This window comes from Acomys minous (assembly GCF_964271855.1).
Source record: "Acomys minous genome assembly, chromosome: 13".
In the NCBI taxonomy this organism is placed as follows: domain Eukaryota; kingdom Metazoa; phylum Chordata; class Mammalia; order Rodentia; family Muridae; genus Acomys; species Acomys minous.
Genome location: NC_140495.1, coordinates 22,234,740 through 22,253,933, shown reverse-complemented (window position 1 = coordinate 22,253,933; position 19,194 = coordinate 22,234,740). Strand labels below are relative to the sequence as shown.

Below are 19,194 nucleotides of genomic sequence, written 5' to 3'. Positions count from 1 at the left end.
TTTGAAGGTGTAGTGTGGCTATTTAATCTGTGCTACCTTGAGATGTTTTATCTACATTCAATACTGGGAACTCCTCTTTTTTATTATTTAATTAATTTATTCAGATTACATCTCAATTGTTATCCCATCCCTTGTATCCTCCAGTTCCTCCCTCCCTCTCACTTTCCTCCTATTCCCCTCTCCCATGTCTGTGACTGAGGGGGACCTCCTCCTCCACTATATGCTCATAGGCTATCAAGTCTCAAGTTGGTAGCCTGCTATCCTTCCTCTGGCAACTCCTCTCAATGCCCACATCTTTTATACATATACTCAACTTACAAAGAAGAATAGTCATTGAATTTTATAAAGATGTAGCTGTCTACTCACTTTACCAGTACAGCTTCCCAGGCTTCCAAGCCTTTTGGAGCATAGTAAAGTAATAGTAGAGTAGTAGTAGTGTGGGCATGCATTTCTCACATGGTAGGTAAAATAAAACATTCTTAACTCTTAAATCATTGCCTTCTGTATCAGTATCAAAGAAGCCCTGGCATCATAGCCATTACACGTATAGCCGTCTCCATACCAACTAATGAATTCATTTAGAATCTCTAGTGAGTGTACCAGTAATGATTTGCCTAACACAAATGTATTTCTACTTTCTAGTCAAATATTGTTAAAAATCTACTACATTTTTCTGAGGAGTTGGGATTTATTAATTAAAGAATTAGTTAAGTAAAATGTGAGATTTACCTTGAATAGTTCATTTTGATTCGTGAATTTTAATGGAGAGGCTTATCATAAATTAAGGGGGCATGAATTCCATCAGTGGGTTTTCTTCACTGTAGGATTTTACTCCTCTCCTTTGTCCTTAAGGTGGCTTTTCTAGCTGTGCCATGCTGTCAGATACATGCTGGGAGGTAGCAATTTTGAAAGGCTTATTATGATATGTAGCACTTTTATAATGAAACAAAAGATAGAGGTCATCTCAGTTGGCCAAGTTGGTCTCTGTCTGTGTGCTGGCTAGTTTTATGTCAGCTGGAGTATTCTGAGAAAATACCTTTATAAGATTGTGCTGTAGGCAAACCTGTAAGGCATTTTCTTAATTAGTGATGGGGGTGGGCAACCACCTGTGGGTGGTGCCATCCCTACTTCTATAAGGGTTCTATAAGGAAACAGGCTGTAAACAAGCCATGATGAACAAGGCAGTAAGTAGCACCCCTCCATCATCAGCTCTGCCTCCAGATTCATGCCCTGTTTGAGTTCCTGTCATGGCTTCCTTCAATGATGGACTACAGTGTGTAAGCCAAGTAAACCCTTTCCTCCCCTATTTGCGTTTTGGTCATGGTATTTCATCACAGCAATAGAACCCCTAAGACTAACTGGTAATGGCTAGTCTTTGGTGTGTGTGGTTTTTGTTATTTTTGTTTGTTTGTTTGTTTGTTTGTTTGTTTGTTTTTAGCAATCACATGGTGTCTTTCTGCAATACTTCTCTGAAATTTTGTCAGTTTTTAGGCATTGTGTAGTTTACTTATTCATATATCTGTATAGTTGCTCTCATTTTCATCCTTCAGTCTGAATGGATTAAAGAAAGGCAAATACACATGTTTCGTATTCCAACAGACACTGGCTGTTTACCATGTCTATGGAGGGAAAAGAAGTCTTGGTGTCTAGTCAAAAGCAGACCAGTGGTACTACCAATTTCTTTTGAATTAGAGTGGACTAGAATCCTAACTAAGCTGTTGCTTTAGTAATGAACTATTATTAAGATTGAGAATATGAAACTGTATAAGAAGGTTAAAATGCCATAATAAATATGGGGGGGGGCAATTATTTCAAGCCAAAAGAATAAGAACTAAGACTAGGCAGCTTTTATTCTTGCCTAATAGGATTATTTGTCTGAATTTATTTATATATTTAATCTTAGGCTCAATTACATGATCAACCAAGTAAAGTCTTGTCATTTGGTAGGGTGAAACCACTAGTGGAGTTCTTTGTGTATATGCATCACCAATAAACAATGCAAAAAGCAAAAACAAGTTCCTGAAGACTGTCATTTAAAAAACAAACAATAAAAACCCAGTCAAGGCTAACAAACAGAATTCCATGCTTTGAATATCAAGAATATTTTAGCTTAAACCTAAAAATAAAATTACATAAAGTTAAGATTTGCCTATAATTATGTTATTAAATATTAGATAGTGTACATATAATACTACTGTATTATAGTATGGTAATTTATAGAAGACATGTGATACTAATAAAAACTGTATCAAAAAATATTACGTGTGTGCTGTTTCCTGGCAGCACACAAATGCATCAGCATTCCAGAATAGGGGCCACAGTCTCTTCTTCCACCCGTTGCTTTTGGGAGCTCACTGTGTATTCTAGGGTTCCATAAAATTCATAGCATTTTTACTGCCTCAGTTTCCCAAATACTAGAATTAGAGGAATTAGACATCACACTGGCTTATATTAGGATCTTGAGTTTGCAAGCTATAGTAGTATCTTGGTTATGTGCTTGTCTTATTTTACAGCAAATTAATGTACTCTTTACCACCACTACAGAATATTAACTGTGTACCTTTGTCTGCTTGACCCTCTCAAATAGTTGACAGAAAATGTATATTGATAGAGTTAAGATCGTAGTGTATACTGCATAGATGGATATATTGGGTTGATCTTTATATTAATAGGGACCTTAAAGGTAAGAATTAAAATTTAACTGCTCCTTAGACTGTCCTCCACACATATTCTTACAGCTTTGGCTTTATTTTCTCTTTCACGTTTTATACTTTTTTCTAATTACTTCATATTCCTTAGGAAAAGGCATTAATATTGATATTCTGCCCTCTAGTTTAGTAATGTCCTTTTTGTCAAATATAATAAGTGTTTCAGGTGTCCCTTTATTACCGAGTTTGTAACTTACCTTTTCTACTTTGTTGGTTTTTCTTTTTACCGCCAATTTTCCTAAGTTTCACCCAATATCAATAGATGGGAGAGAACGAGATATAGGTTCGAATCTAATTTTTTCTTCTCATTTCTTCTTTGAGCATGACTACTAGCAAACTGCAACCAATCCCCCCCCGCCCTGAATAACCAGCCCCACCTATGGGAACTCTAGCATTAATATACTCTTTGGAACGTCCCCAGAATTTCAAACTTCACACAGTTGCAGACACTATTAGCAGCTGACAGAACCATTCGTCTGCTAGAGCAGGAGGCAAATCATAGTCAGCTGCTGCAGACAGCCTCAAGCAGCACCATATCGCCACACCTGATTATAACAAAAACATGTTTATACTTCTGTGTTTTTAAAGAAACCACAATTCCAGAATCCTCAATACACATATTGGTTTTTTGCTTTAGAGTCTTAGAGTAAAAAGCACTTGGACTGATTTGATACCAAAAGATGTATGAGTGTTATTATTTGAATTTTTTATGTCTTGTATATTATATCTGCATGTTAATTTGCTTTAAAAATGGAATTACACACATTGTACTTACTGTGGAAAAAAAACTTATACTGATTTTTATTATCAGTGCTACTAGTCCTAGCTGTATTTTATCACAGTAATTATAATTTAGTGAAACACTTCTTTATATTCACTTAAGTAAACTCTTAATACCCACAGTACTTTACTATTGTCATTGACAGGAAGAATATATGTAATATCAGAAGCCAGAAGTGTTGAATTTGGTAGAGATTAGTATCTGTGTACCAAAATTTCATTTTTTATTTTCCTCCATATAAGAGAATTTAGGGATTCTATGGCTGAAAGACATTTCTTCACTTCTCTTGAATCCAAATATAATTACTTAACACATTTTTGCTAATTATTAGCTTAAATAGTGTGTACCATTTCCAAATGTGACTTAGAAAGTTTTCCCATGAAATGTTGTTTTGATGATGATGAAGATGATGATGATGCCAGTGAACCATCAGTCCACTGATGGAAAAGAAAAATCAGTGGACATGTAGTTTAGGTCCCAGAATAATTGTGTGTCTATAATCCTATTTTTAAAACATTTAGAAGTGAGTAAATCAGAATTGTACTGAATACTTTTTCCTACTGTAGAAATAAAGGAATCTGTATGGGTTTGGTATTCTTTTGTGAATTCTGTGTATATTTTATAATACTCAGTTTTATGTTTTGCGCATATCAACGTAGTCATATAATATCTTCTTTATACTTAATACTTTTTTCTTTTATCAGTTGCCAAGAGACATGAAGAGACAGGTGTGAAAACATCTCAGGCATGATTATGACTTTCCTCATGCCTTCTAACAATTCAACTTTTGTTGTACCTATTTTGAGGCACTTGTTATTTATTATATACAGGTTTATTTAGGATTGTTGCAGTTTTCTTTTCCCTTTAAAAAAAATTTTTTTTTTGAGATGGGTTCTTTCTGTGTGGCCTTGGCTGTCCTGGACTCAACTTTGTAGACCAGGCTGGCCTTGAACTCATAGGCAGCCTGCCTCTGCCTCTCCAAGTGATATTAAAGGTATGGACCACCACACCTGGCTTTTATTACAGTTTTCTAATGAATATACTCTTACTTTTGAAATCTGTTTGTTAATGTTCTTTGTATTAATTTTCTGACCTGTCATATATTAATATGGCCATATCAAGATTCTTTTGGTCAGTTTTGTACAACATATCTTTGTTTTTATGCCTTTAAAAAAGATTTATTTATTTATTTGTTTATTTATTCATTTATTTATTACAATGTTCTGTCTGTATGTGTGCCTGCCCAACAGAAGAGGACACCAGATCACATTATAGATGGTTGTGAGCCACCAGGTAGTTGCTGGGAATTGAACTCAGGGCTTCTAGAAGAGCAGCCAGTGCTCTTAACCTCTGAGCCCTCTCTCCAGCACCTATTTCTATGCTTTTATTACAGCCTGTTTTCACTCATTCAATTGCTGTTTTTTATGTACTTTATAGTTAGTTCATTTTGCAAATGCTAGTCAACGTTCTGTTAGTCACAAAATATCAACTATCTTATCAGCTACTGGACTCAAAGTGAAGGAATGGGAACATTGAACTGAAATTTGCAGACTGTTAGAGAAGATGACAAATTTTGAAACAGTAGTCAAGCTTGCTTTGTACTTGTTTTAGCCCTTTGTACTTGTTGTAGTCTTCCTGCATCTGCTTTCCAGTGGCTGAATTACATGTACCACGTTGTGTTTTGTTTTGTTTTGATTTTGAGTACTGGTACTAAAATACAAAATAAAGGAGCATAAAGTTGGCGAGAATTTTTCTCAATTTAGCTGTCTTCCAGAGAGTAAGTGGCTCATGTACGAGGCTAGCAATAATTGTTTCTTCTGTATACAGGGTTCATTGTGTTGGTGATATCTTTCATATCTCTTATGTTTATAGTGAAACAAATAGTGGAAGACTGAAAGTTGGTGGTAGGCTGAATGCTGGCTGTATAGAAGTGGGTTTTGGTGGATTATTTGGAGAAAAAAATGTGACTTGGATACTTTTACAGAGCTGATTTCTAGAATGTAACAGTTTTCTACTCATTTTCTTCCACCCCATAAAGAGAATCCCACTTTGTTACTGTAATATTGTCTCAAGGTTAATTCAATTAGAAGTGTTGAATTAAATGTTGTAAAAGGTGCATTCATTTATAAATGCCTCTCACCAACTGAAAGAACTTTAGCTATATTCACTCAATTATTTTGCTGGTGTCTCAATAACATTGCACCATTCTAGAAAATCAAAGTATGGAAGGCAGGTTTCTGCAATGAAACATCCTATACAGTAAAAGCTGTAGTTTTTATATTGTAGGTCTTAAATATATATTTACTTAATCCTAGAATAATTTTCAAAAAAGCTGTTTCACACATGACAATTTGCACATGTCTCATGTAGTCACATAACAGTCTGTAATTTTTTGAATGATAATTAGTCCAATCTCTGAACAGTATTTCTCTTTTTTAAGTATGTAATTTGTTATATCTGAATAATGATGGGTTAGGGTGCTGCCATTGGAAATTCTTTAAAAATTTTATAATTTTTAACAATCCTATACAATAAAAGATCCGCTGGAGGAATCTCCATACCTGATCTCAAGTTGTACTATAGAGCAACAGTAATTAAAACAGCATGGTACTGGCACAGCAATAGGCTAGTGGATCAATGGAATCGAACTGAAGACCCAGAGATGAATCCACACACATTTGCTCACCTGATTTTCGACAAAGAAGCCAAATCCATTCAATGGAAAAACGACAGCATCTTCAACAAATGGTGCTGGTCTAACTGGATGTCTACATGTAGAAAAATGAAATTAGACCCATATTTGTCACCATGCACAAAACTCAAGTCCAAGTGGATTAAAGACCTCAACCTAAAACCACAGACATTAACCCAGTTAGAGGAAAAAGTGGGGAAGAGTCTGGAACTCATAGGCAAAGGAGACAACTTCCTGAACAGAACACCAACAGCCCAGGCCTTAACATCAACAATTAATAAATGGGACCTCATGAGGCTGAGAAGCTTCTGTAAGGCAGGTGACACTGTCAAGAGAACAAAGCAACAGCCTACAGACTGGGAAAAGATCTTCACCGACTCTTCATCTGACAAAGGTCTAATATCCAAAATATATAAAGAACTTAAGAAATTAAACACCACCAAACCAAATAACCCAATAGAGAAATGGGGCGCAGAGCTAAACAGAGAATTCTCAACAGAGGAATATCAAATGGCTGAGAAACACTTAAAGAAATGCTCGACCTCCTTAGTCATCAGAGAAATGCAAATCAAAACGACACTGAGATTCCATCTTACACCCATCAGAATGGCTAAGATCAATAACTCAACTGACACCTCATGCTGGCGAGGGTGTGGAGAAAGAGGAACACTCCTGCATTGCTGGTGGGAATGCAAACTAGTACAACCACTTTGGAAAGCTATCTGGTGCTTTCTCAGAAAAATGGGAATAGGGCTTCCTCAAGACCCAGCTATTCCACTCCTTGGAATATACCCAGAGGATGTACTACTACACAACAGGGACATATGCTCAACCATGTTCATAGCTGCCTTATTCATAATAGCCAGAACTTGGAAACAACCTACGTGTCCCTCAATAGAAGAATGGATAAAGAAACTGTGGTACATTTACACTATGGAATACTACTCAGCTATTAAAAACAAGGAATTTCCAAAATTTGTGGACAAATGGATTGAACTAGAAATTGTCATAATGAGTGAGTTCACACAGAAGCAAAAAAAGCTAAATAGTATATACTCACTTATATCGAGACACTAGTCCAAAGTGTACGTCCCCATGAAAAACTGTACCTACCAGAATAGTGGGTAAGAGGGGAGGACATCCTATTGAGACTTTAGGTGTGAGAAGCCTGGGAGAAAGAGGAAATGGAAGGATCCAGTGGGTCCTGGAAAACTACAGGCGAGTCTGGGCCCTGGGGTCCTCCGCAAACTGTGGCAACAGCCAAGGAAAAAATAGGCAGTAAAAACCTTGAACCCCTACCCGGACTAGCCAATGGACATTCTCCACTGTTGAGTGGAAAAGGAGATCTAACTTTCACACAAACTCTGGTGCCCCATATTTGAACATGTCCCTTGGACGGAGATGCCTGGTGGCACTCAGAGGAAAGATAATAGGTCACCAAGGAGAGACTTGATACCGTATGAGCATATTCAGGGGGAGGAGGTCCCCCTCAGTCACAGACTTAGGGGAGGGGAGGGGAGTAGGGGGGAAGTAGGAGGAAGGGAGGAATGGGAGGATACATGGGATGGGCTAACAACTGAGATGTAATATGTATAAATTAATAAAAATGTATTAAAAAATTTATAATTTTTGAAACAATAAAATAGAGAAACTTTTAAGTGAAAGAACATATTTATAATTTATATCTTGTGAATGAGATTAATAAGGTAGATTCAGAGAAAGAACAGCCCTTTCTCCCCCTTTGACAAATTTTATCCTTTTATTTTTAGATGAAGATTTTAAAAGAAATGACATTAAAATGTAATTATGTTGCTTTTCCCTTGCCTTTCATCCCTCCAACTTTTCTCATGCATGTCACTCCCCCAGTTCATGGCCTTTGTTTCTTTAATTTCTGTTACATACACATGCATACACACACACACACACACACACACACACACACACACACACTAACACTCTCTCTTAAATATATAAGTATAACCTATTCAAGCCATATAATGTTATGCCTGTGTATATGATTTTATGGCTGACCACTTGGTTTTAGACAGTTTGAGGCTTTTTCCTGAGGAAAACTCAGGGGAAATCTCAATAATTTTTAGTTGCCTCCTAGTATTTTTGTATAAGCTAAGGCCTCATGTCATTTTTCCATTTCATATTAACATGGCCATTGCTGTTGTAGTTCTTCAGGTCTTGTTTAAGAAAACATCTTTATGTAACTTCAAGGATGTAGCTTCTTTCTTATTTATAGGAAATAGCATTTTGTGAAATTACTATACATATGTAATATATTTCTTAACCTCATTTGTTCTTCCCACCAAATTTGCACAGATATATTATGTATGTTATTTATCTTATATATCTTAAAAGTTAGAAAAATTGATTTTATAGAATCAGTATTAGATATCAGCGGACATAGTTTCATAGTGAATGGAATTTAAAAAACAATCTAGAGAAATTCTTTCATGAAATCTTTGGCCCAATGGCTTTTGTCCTCTCAAACAGTTAGCCTGGACTGTTCCTCCTCACAAGATGTCTCGATTGAGAAACAGGCTGGCGTCAAACTCATATCCTCTTGTCTCAGCCTTTTGACTGCTGGGATTACAGGTGTACATCCATGCTCAGGTCCTCTGAAAAATTTTTATCTTTCTTTCATTTGAAAGATACATTTTATATGGGTTGGATTAAAATAATCCTGATAGATTTTCTTTTTAAAAATATTTTCTTCCTTATTCATTAGCTTACATCATATTTAACAATTTCTTTCATTTGCTCCCCCATATGTACCTTCTGGCTGTATAGGCCTTTTCTTTTTTAGGCATTTTCAGCAATTTGATTGTAAGATGTCTTGCATAGATACATGCCTTCTTCTTCTCTTTTCTTTCTCTTCTCACTCTTTTGTTCTCTATTCCTGCTTTGCTCTTTATATCCAGTATCCATCCATTTATGCTGACACCTGATAATGTTTCAGAATCCAGGAAGGGTTATTGCTCTCTGGGGTTAGTTACTTAGATAGAATCCTATCCTTCCACACTTATCTGGGCTGCCTAGTTTTCTCTCCCCTCTCTGCTCTCCCTTCTCCCCTCCTCTCCCTGCTCCCCCTCTCCCCTCTTCACTCTCCCCTCCGCCCTCCTCCCTCTGTCTCTGTCTCTCTGTCTTCTCCCTCTACCTCCCCTCTTCCCTTTCTTTCAAGATATGGTCTTGCTATGTAGCTCTGGCTGTCATGTAATTCCCTCTGTAGACCAGAACTCACAGAGATTGCTTCTGCTTCCCAAGTGCTGGAATAAACACCTAGCTTCTCTAAGTTTTTAATAGTATAATTTCTTTATTTCTGGATAACTTTACATATTATTTAAGCATGTTTTATTTATAAAACCATTTTTTCTTCCTAAGATTGAATTATCTCCTTTGTGATAGCTTAAACTTTCTCTGAGTGGTTCTTTTTGATGACTAATCTATCATTTCTGTTGTTGTGCTACAATTTTTCAGTGTTCCAGTTGCCCTCAAAGCGCTTTGAGGATTTGTATGTAACTTGTAGTAGCATAAATTGATCCTGTCACTGTGAGGATTAAAAAGTAATTTAACCTTATGTACAGTGTTCTATCACAATGCTAAGCCGTTATAGAAAGGACCTTTATGCTCCATTTGATTACCTGTGCTATAAAGCTCTTTTTGCTTGGATTCTGTATCTTAAGAGTCACACTGGACAGCTCTGTCCACTTCTGGTTTTCACCATCTTTATCTCACAGTGCCCACCACGTTAAGCAGAGCTGAATACTCAACAGATCAACTCAGTTGCTTTTTAACCTCTTTTACTACTACAACTTAATTTTTGTTTACTTTTAAAACTTATGAGGCAAGAATGTGGTGCTTTAAGAGGACAATTTTATACCCATAATCGTCTTTCTCTTCATTTGGAAGAAAACAGTTCTTCTCAGTAGAGCTATGAAACGAGAAACATAACCAACCATGTGGTTTAAGTTGAAAGGGTTGAAAATACTTAGTATTTGTATTGATGTTTGACCTCTAGAAACCAGACATCACTGGATCTTCATTTATTTTGGTAAAATGAAACTTAGCTTATTTGTTTTCCTTTTTTGGGCGGGCTGCATAATCTGGTAATATTTGTGTGATGATTGGTTTCAATTGTCCACGTGACACATTCCAGGATTATCTTGGAGAGGATCTGAATGTGGAATTGTTTGGATCAGGTTTGTCTATTGACATGCCTGTGAGAGAGTTCTGAAAACCTGTCCTGAATGCTGGCTTGCAGCATTTCATGGGCTATACCCTAGACTGAATCAAGAGTCTTGAGGACAAGTTGAGTGGGGCGTGCATGTGTTAATTCATTGCTTTCTGTATTTGACAGTGGATGTAATGTAAGTAGATGGTTCAAGTACTGATGTGCTGAAACTTAATACTGTGGGCCACTGACCCCTTTTCTCTTAGTTCAAGGTATTTTATCACAAAAATAGAGAGGAAACTAGGAGATCTAAATGTGTCTGTTCTGTGTATTAACAAGTCTATTAGTTAGGTTTAAGGAAGAAAAAATATTTGAACAACAAAAGCTATAGATAGTTATGTTGATAATTGTCATTTTGTTTGTCATAGCCTAATAGAAACACCATTAATGTATCAAGTTTAGAGAACAAATTGATTTATTTTTGTAATAAAAGAAATCACTGACATTAATAAAAATAAACGCTGGGCTTGGCATTGAGGGAGGCAGAGGTAGGCAGATCTCTGAGTTTGAGGCCAGCCTGGCCTACAAACCGTCCAGAACAGCCAAGGCTACACAGAGAAACCCTGTCTGAGAAATTTTTTACAAATAAAAAAATCAATAAAAATAAACAGTACAAGCAGAGATCAGAGATTACTAGCACATAACTTAAATCTCCACACTAAGGAGATGAAGGTCTTCCAGGCCAACCTGTTATACACAGCAAGTTCTTTGCTAGCAGCCAGGACTGCATAGGACACCATGACATGAATGCACACATACTGATACCCACACACCACCAGCAACAGTGGGGTTGAACCTGGTGCAGTTTTTTTGAAGGATGGTACATATCTTATATGAACTTTAAAAATTATTCATCTCAAATTAATTTTTGGTTATAAACATCACTATAATAGTTTACTTTGGCATTTGAGAGGGTTACATATGGGAAGGGATCTTGAAGATATTTCAGTTTTGGAAATGTTTTATGTTCTTATCTGGTTATGATTATATATCTGCATTTGTAGAATTTCATCAATATATAATTTAATTTTGTGCATTTCAGTATGTGTATGTACATATATATGTGTGTATGTGTATGTACATATATATATATATGTTTGGTGCACAATGTTTTGATTTTATGCATTTTTTTCTGAAGCTAATAAAATCCATAAAAATTTTTAATCAGAATGACAGTTAAATGTTATTTTTTTTTAAATATTAGGAAAGCAGACTATTGATATAATACTAAATCTTTAAAAGAATTTCAGGACATGACATTTCTTTCTGAATTCATTTTCTGGATTCAATGTGACTTATAAATTTTGTTTTTCTCTAAAAGTTTTACATCTTTATTTGGTTGCATTCTAGTCACCCATTGCTTTACTTACTTGCTTATTTTATGAAATTACTTTATATGTGAATTTTTAGTTAGCTATCTTGTCATTGTAGTCTCTTGAATCACTTAAGTAGATTTTGGTCCTCTTTATAAATAATTTTTTATTTTATTTGTATTATATCTGGCAATGGCGTCCTTTTATTATGCATATAATGAGATAATCATCATCCTTCATTACCCTTACTACCTCTGGTCCTGTCATCCTTGCGGCTAATCACTCCCCTGCTCTTACTCCCCTCATCCCCTCTCTTTCTCCCTTCCCCCCTTTTGGTGAACCATAGTCTATTTAGGAGTGCTTGACAGAATTAGGCATGGATGAGAGGATCATGGGCAGCACGAATGTCAGAAGGGGCACGGCTGACGGAAGTTAGAGTTCGGTGTTCTTATTGTGTTCTGCTGTTTACTAGTGTGCCACTAATGTTTGCATTTAATACAAATGCAATGGCTGTATTGAATGGCTGCCTTGTTCCTGGTTATTTGAAGTGTATTAAGGGTTTCAGCAGCAAGATCATGTAGTTTTTGCCTTTAAGTAGAACTCATATAAGCCCAATTTTATAGAAAAAACTTTTTTAGATATTGGTGTCAGATGTTTATTAGATACTTTTTGTGATCTAGTAGTATAGAAATTTTCTTAAAATTTTCATTAAATTATTTGACTTACAAGTATTGAACCATTTTTATATTACTGAAGAAAGTGATGTTTGTCACACTTGGTATGCATTCTTTTGTATGCTACTAATGGGTTATGTTTAATGAACTTAGAAATAATTTTTATCATATAAGTTTAAAAGTTACATTTGTGTAATAGTAACTTTGATGAGACTTTTAAGGTCAGTTTTTTTATCTTGTTCTTTTGCAAACAAATCTTTAAGATCTAGTAACAAACCTCTTATTAGCCTTATAATTAGAGAAGTCTGCTTTTATTTGACAACAGAACAATAGCTTCAGGTAAGTGATTGTCTTAATTAATTTCACATACACACAAACTTTGGAAAAATCTTTTTAGTGTAATGTCAAATTTTTAAAAATTATTTTTGTATTTTTTTCTACAGTCCGTGGTGGATGACTGGATTGAATCATATAAACAAGACAGGGACATCGCACTTCTGGATTTAATCAACTTTTTCATCCAGTGTTCAGGATGTCGAGGTACACAGTTGTAAAATAAATGCTGTTTATTCAACCTCAGTTCAGCAGTGTAATTTCACCTGCCACTAGTCATAGAGTTATCTTAGAATTTGTTTTGATTATTTTTAGCAGAGCAAATGGTACACATTTTAGAGTACTTATTCTTTTTCTGATCAGTACTACCTGTCTAAATATCAGCACATTTCTGTATTTCTTAAAAAATTTCCAGAAAAATATATTTAAGAAAAACTGAAATTTACAGTTTATGAATTATTTTAAATCACAGATTTTATGTTTTCTACAATTTGTCAGTTTTTCATTTATCTTGATAGCTGCTCACAAATTTTTGACAAAATGAAAATGATGGTTCACCCTGGCAACTTCACTTAGTGTAGAACTATCATGGAGACATAGTTCTGGGTATCGCTGTGAGGGTGTTTCTGCAAAGACACAACTCAAGAGGGTAGATCCACCACTAGTGCGGATGGCAGCGTTGTATTGGGGCACCTCAGTCAGTAAGTGGAGACTGCAAAGTGCTTACCAGCGTTCATCTCTCTGCTTTAGGTTTTTCTTCGTCTCAGTACAGTTAGTGTTTTGTTGAAATGAGAATTATTATAGGTATTTCAAACACTACTAGTACGTATTATTTGAAGTGGGGAGCTTGCTTTCTGCTTCTGTCCGTTTGGTGTTCTGTATGCCTCTTGTTCTACTTTCCTTCGATTTGAGAAGTTTTCTTTTGTGATTTGGTTAAAAACATTCTTATGCCTTTGACTGGCATTTTTCTTTTCTATATCTATGATTTGTAGGTTTGTCTTTTATAGTATCTCAGAGTTCCTTATGTTCCTTTCATGGATGTTATTTGATTTAATGTTCCTTTTGATTGTGTGAGCCTGTTCCTCTAATTTGTCTTTAAGACCTAATAGTATGTCTTTCAGTTGATCCAGTCTTTTGGTGAGACACTTCTTTGAACTTTTTGTTGGCATTCTGAGTTTATGGTCTTACATTTATTTAAGCTTGGCTGTTCTTTAGAGATTCTTTTAAAAAATTCTATTTTCACATCTTGATTATTTTTCATTTTTTTATTCAGCTATTTTTGATTTGTGGTCTTCATTTTGGCATTTATTCATATTCTTTTTGTTCCTTGAACATTTTTATAATTGGTGTCTTGAAGTCAGTGTCTTTTTTTAAATGAAAATAGATTTATTTTGCACAATATATTCTGATCACAGTCACTCAGCTCCTCCCCACTTTCTCACCCACCCATATCTATACTTTCTCTTTTTAGAATACAGACATCTAAAGTATAATAATAACAGACATCTAAAGTATAATAATCATCATCATCATCATCATCAGGGTAGGACAAAACAAACAGAAAAATAATATGGCACTTATCATTATGTTATAGCTAAGTTGCTCTTTCTAGGGAGTACTACACTGGGGGTGCAAATATTTTGGAGGAAACAAATTGTCTTGGTTATTCATGTTGCATGTTCTTGCCATAGGATCTAGGCATCTGGAGTTAGTTTACCAATGGTATTTATTAGTATGTCTGTTTGGTCTCACCTCTGTTAAATCGGTGCTTGGATCTTTGTTATTACCACATTTTGTCAGATTGTGGGTCAGGTACATGGTGCTTTGAATTCAATTTGGGGGCAGTTCTTCATATCTGAATGGGGCTTTTGAAGTGTTGCCAGCTCAGCTAGTGAAAGATTTGACTTCTCATCCCAGGAACAGACCTTCTGTAGGCTTAATACAGTGCTCTGCTAATGTCCAGAATTCTTTGGAGGGTACTTCAGGTTCTACAGGTGGTTCTTGGGTGGCAGGGTCAGGGGTCACAGTGCAAATCGGTAGTGCATCATAAAGGATAAAGGAAGCAGGTGAACGTGGGTAAGATGTTATCTGGGCTCCTTTGAAGGATACCTTGGTGCTGGAGGGCTTGGTGTAGGTGTGACCAGCTGACGTGGGTTCCTGCCTGGGGTCTTGTCGTGCATGCAGTACCTGGCAAAGCTGAGAATGTCCTCTCTGACCTTATGGATGGACTGGGTCTGGGGGTCGTGCGTGAAGTTCTGGGTTAGTTTTTCTTTTTGGCTGGTCTAGAGACTCAGTGCATGGTGAGGGGATATTCTTTTACAGCTCTCTGTTCCTAGAAGACACTTACGGAATGATTTTTTGTCACCTTCTTTCCTTCCCATGCTAGTGATAGAACCCACATGGTGGTACATTGCTTTCAACCAATATATTATTGAATTCTTTCTCACTCATCATATCACCTTAGAATTTTAATATCTACTGATCCATGTGTTAGAGTATTAAACTAAGTTTTAAGCAATTTTGGAAGCTGAAAACAGGGAATTTATTACATTTTTTAAATGAAAAATTTATTTCATTATCATTTCTTCTGTATTTTGTGACGAGCTTGAGCACTGAAGATGGAGTTATTTTAATAGTTGATTTAAGATTAGGTAAAATGCCGGGTGTGGTGGCGCACGCCTTTAATCCCAGCACTCGGGAGGCAGAGGCAGGCGGATCGCTGTGAGTTCGAGGCCAGCCTGGTCTACAAAGCGAGTCCAGGACAGCCAAGGCTACACAGAGAAACCCTGTCTCAAAAAACCAAAAAAAAAAAAATAATAAATAAAAATAATTTTAAAAAATTAGGTAAAATATTTGAATATTATTGACTAACTGTAGAGCAGTGCTTGCTTTCAGGCCTGAGTTACTCAGCACCAGTCAGTTTCTAAAATTTGCTAAACAAACATTTAATGAGTTGTCCTATTTTATAAAGATACAGGGTTTTTTGAAAGACTAGTGGTCTGATAATTATATATAACATTCCAGTTGGTGATTTTTTTCTTTTTTGTGCATTTGCTTTATCTATCACTGTTCGGTACAGTCCAGAGATTAGCCATCATTTTTGTTTTGATGAGTGGATTTATTAAGGGATAAATAGGAAGAGGAGGGAGGAAGAAGGGTTAGAACATTATATGGGTGAGTACTCATTCAGAAATTGGCTAAGTCCTTGTAAGGCAGTCAGCAGGAATTCTTAGTCCTATACAGAACATCCCCTTGAGTGATGCTTCCGAGAACCGACTGGAAGTGTTAAGACAGTTTCTGATTCAGTTCTCTGTATATTTCAGATCCCCATGCTTGAAGTTAAGCTTTTCTTAGTCACTGCAAGTACTCATGAGACAAACGACGGCAGTAGTTTCATTCTTGTGCTGCTTCGCTCTTCTCTCCTTGTTGTCACAGTCAGGAGTCCCAGCTCATTCCCAGAGAAGGGACTTTGGAGACCACTCAGATATAAACATGTTTGGATCTGAAATTTTGGATGGGTGGGAGAATTCATTTACAGAGCCCCATTTCTCAGTGAGCCCTGTAATAATGACAGCTTACCAATATAGTGTGCAACCATCTTCATGTTTGCCAAGGAAGGAAGAGATTCATGTTTCAGCTAGGAGTGTTACAAAGTATAGACTGCCATCTAGAGACAGACACATGAGTGAAGGCACAATCACAACTTTTAAGACATTCCAAACAATTGCATATCTTATAAAATAGCTTCATAATGATTTTTTGTTTCCCCCATTCTTGCACGCATAAATCAGGTAGTTCACATATACTTCATATAGTTAACACATTTTGTTGAGAATGTTTGTTGGAAAGCAACCGTAGCATGCGCCTTTATCCTGCTACCTGTTCTTAGGTCTTTAGAAAGACCCACAGTCACAGCATTACTAGATAATGAGCCCGGTCGTTCCTGCATTTGAGGGTTCCTTCAGTGGATCACGTCAATTTTAGTGGTCTTAGCACTACCTCTCTTTCATGAAGGTTTCCTCTACCACTTCCTTGATACTTTTTGGTAATCTTTCTCGGTTTTATTTTGATTTATAACCTCTGTAAACCTAGATAAAGCAAAAATGGGGGGTGGGGTGGACCAAAAGATTGTCCTACTACATAATTGCACTATCCTTCAAAAATCAGAATATCAGGTGTTATTAAGAGTCTGCAATGCTAATCTTTGAAATAAGAGGCTGATTCATACATAGAACACTTGAAAGATCTTCACTTGTTTGTAATGCTTTGGTAGTGTAATAGGCAGAGTTACTATATTTCATCACACCTACCTGTCAGTCTCTCTGAGTATGCAGTGCTTAGTCATTAAAAACTAGTAACTTAAAATGTTACTTGAAATATTGTTATACTATGAAGTAGCAAGAATTTGCCCTTCTAGTCTCCTCTCTTTTATTTTAATTGGACAGATACAGAGGTTAAGGTTCCTCTTGCAGCTAACATAAAACCCAGGGCACGGAAAGCTTAAAATGGACAAGAAGCATAAAAAAAAGCACAATTCAAGTTCTCCACACTAGAGTAAGGTGTGCATGCCCAGGTGTGACACAGTTCCAGCTCTCTAGGCTATAGTACGGCTTACACGCATAGCTGTGGGACAATTTGCTTGTTTCCAGGTTTCTTCTGATTATTTCTTTTTTCCATTATTTTTATTCTGGTAGATAGAAGGTATTTTGTAAAGAATAGTGCTTTTGAGCCTAACCACCTCTGCTCTGGCTGTGATGCCGTGGGTGAGAGTGCTTAGATAACTGCTGGACTGCCCTTTCTGGTTCTGACAGAAAAAGACGAGGCCTGTTAACAAAACACCATTTTAGCCTGAGAACAGACCCAAGTAGAAGTCCAGCTTCCATTAGAATTGTAGACAAGTACTAGTATTTTACCAAATCCAACAGCCCAAGAAAAGACCCCATAATTACTTCATGGACTTCAAGTTAAGAGCAGTGGTAAAAATAGAGTGATTACAGTTGGCAACCCAGTATTGACTGAGGTGTGTACGAACTGCACATACAATGTAAAAGATTCAGGTTGCTATTTTCTTGAGCATGTTTTTCTTATCTCTGTTTTGTTTCTTACACAAACATATTTGTAAACTTCAGTGTTCTGTATACTCTCTAGGCTCTAGGAATTAAAGCACTGAGCAAAGCCCTGGATCTGCCCTGCAGTGGCCCTATCACCACCTTCAGAGCTAAAGATCTCAATCTCATCATTTAATAGACTAATAAGATGAACACACAGGTGTCCAAGATGAGTACAAATGGCCTATGTAAACATAAAAACAGATTTCAGCATAGCTATCCATGGGGGAAATGCAAATGAAGCATGCATTGCAGTTCCATGGCCAGTCAGAATGTAAGTCAAGAAAACACAGAACAAATACTGTCAGGGAAGTGGGCAAAAGGGCACCTTTATATACCCCTTTGTGGATGGAAACTAATCCAGGCACTATGGAAATCAAGGTCCTCAAAAATGTATGTATGTATGTATGTATGTATACATGTATATGATTTAATGTATGGCCCAACACTACTCTTATAAATAAATACATAAATAAAGATGGTCTAACATATGACCGATACCACTTATAAACAAACAAACAAATAAATAAATAAACAAATAAGGTCTAACATAATGGCCAAACTCTACCACTTCTTGATACTACTCAAAGACATGCAAATCTGTCCAACCACACAGGTGCTTATTTCAACAGTGTTCATAGTTGCTATGAACAGAGCATTGGATAAGGAAAGTAAGATTTATGCACTGTGTAATAATATAAATGTATATGTAAAAAACAAAAATGTTTAATTAATTAAAAAATGGGAAAAAAGATTTATGCACACAACAGATTTTTTAACTCATAAAAAGAATGACATCATTTCATTTGCAAGGATTGATTCAACTTTAAACAAAAAGGTAGTTAAAAAAAGTTCATTGAGCTTCATAGAGACAATGTACATTTTACAGTGTCCCATGCTAAAAGCTAGTGAAGCTGAAAAAGCTACATGTGATATTTCAAAGATTTTGTATCCAGAATGTTTTCCAAAGACATGTAATTACTTGAAGGATTTTTGTTTTGTTTTGTTTTGTTTTTTGATACAGGGTTTTCCTGTGTACCCTGGCTGTCCTGAAACTCACTTTTTAGACCAAGCTGGCCTTGGACTCATAGAGGTCCTCCTGCCTCTGCCTCCTGAGTGCTGGGGTTAAAGATGTGTTCTACCACACCCAGCTTTACTTGAGGGTTTTTATTCTGTGTTGTTATTACCAGCATTAGCCTTTATTATTGGGCATAGTAATAATTATCAAAGAATGTTTCACTGCCCTACTTTTTAGGTTAGAGCTTTTTAAAGATTATTGATTCATCTTTTTTCACATCATTGTAAGAAACATTAAATTTTGCATTTTGGTAAATTTGTGTTTGGT

General features: G+C 36.1%; 1 protein-coding gene across 4 annotated transcripts in view; it reads left to right on the top strand.

The window, feature by feature from the left end:
- STAG1 (STAG1 cohesin complex component) overlaps nucleotides 1-19,194 on the top strand; it is a 311,613-nt gene that overhangs the window by 118,228 nt on the left and 174,191 nt on the right. For all 4 annotated transcript variants that reach the window (XM_084752355.1, XM_084752352.1, XM_084752353.1 and 1 more), the window contains one exon: nucleotides 12,852-12,948. In XM_084752355.1, coding sequence (XP_084608481.1) covers nucleotides 12,852-12,948 — 97 coding nt within the window. The remainder of the gene's footprint in view (nucleotides 1-12,851; nucleotides 12,949-19,194) is intronic.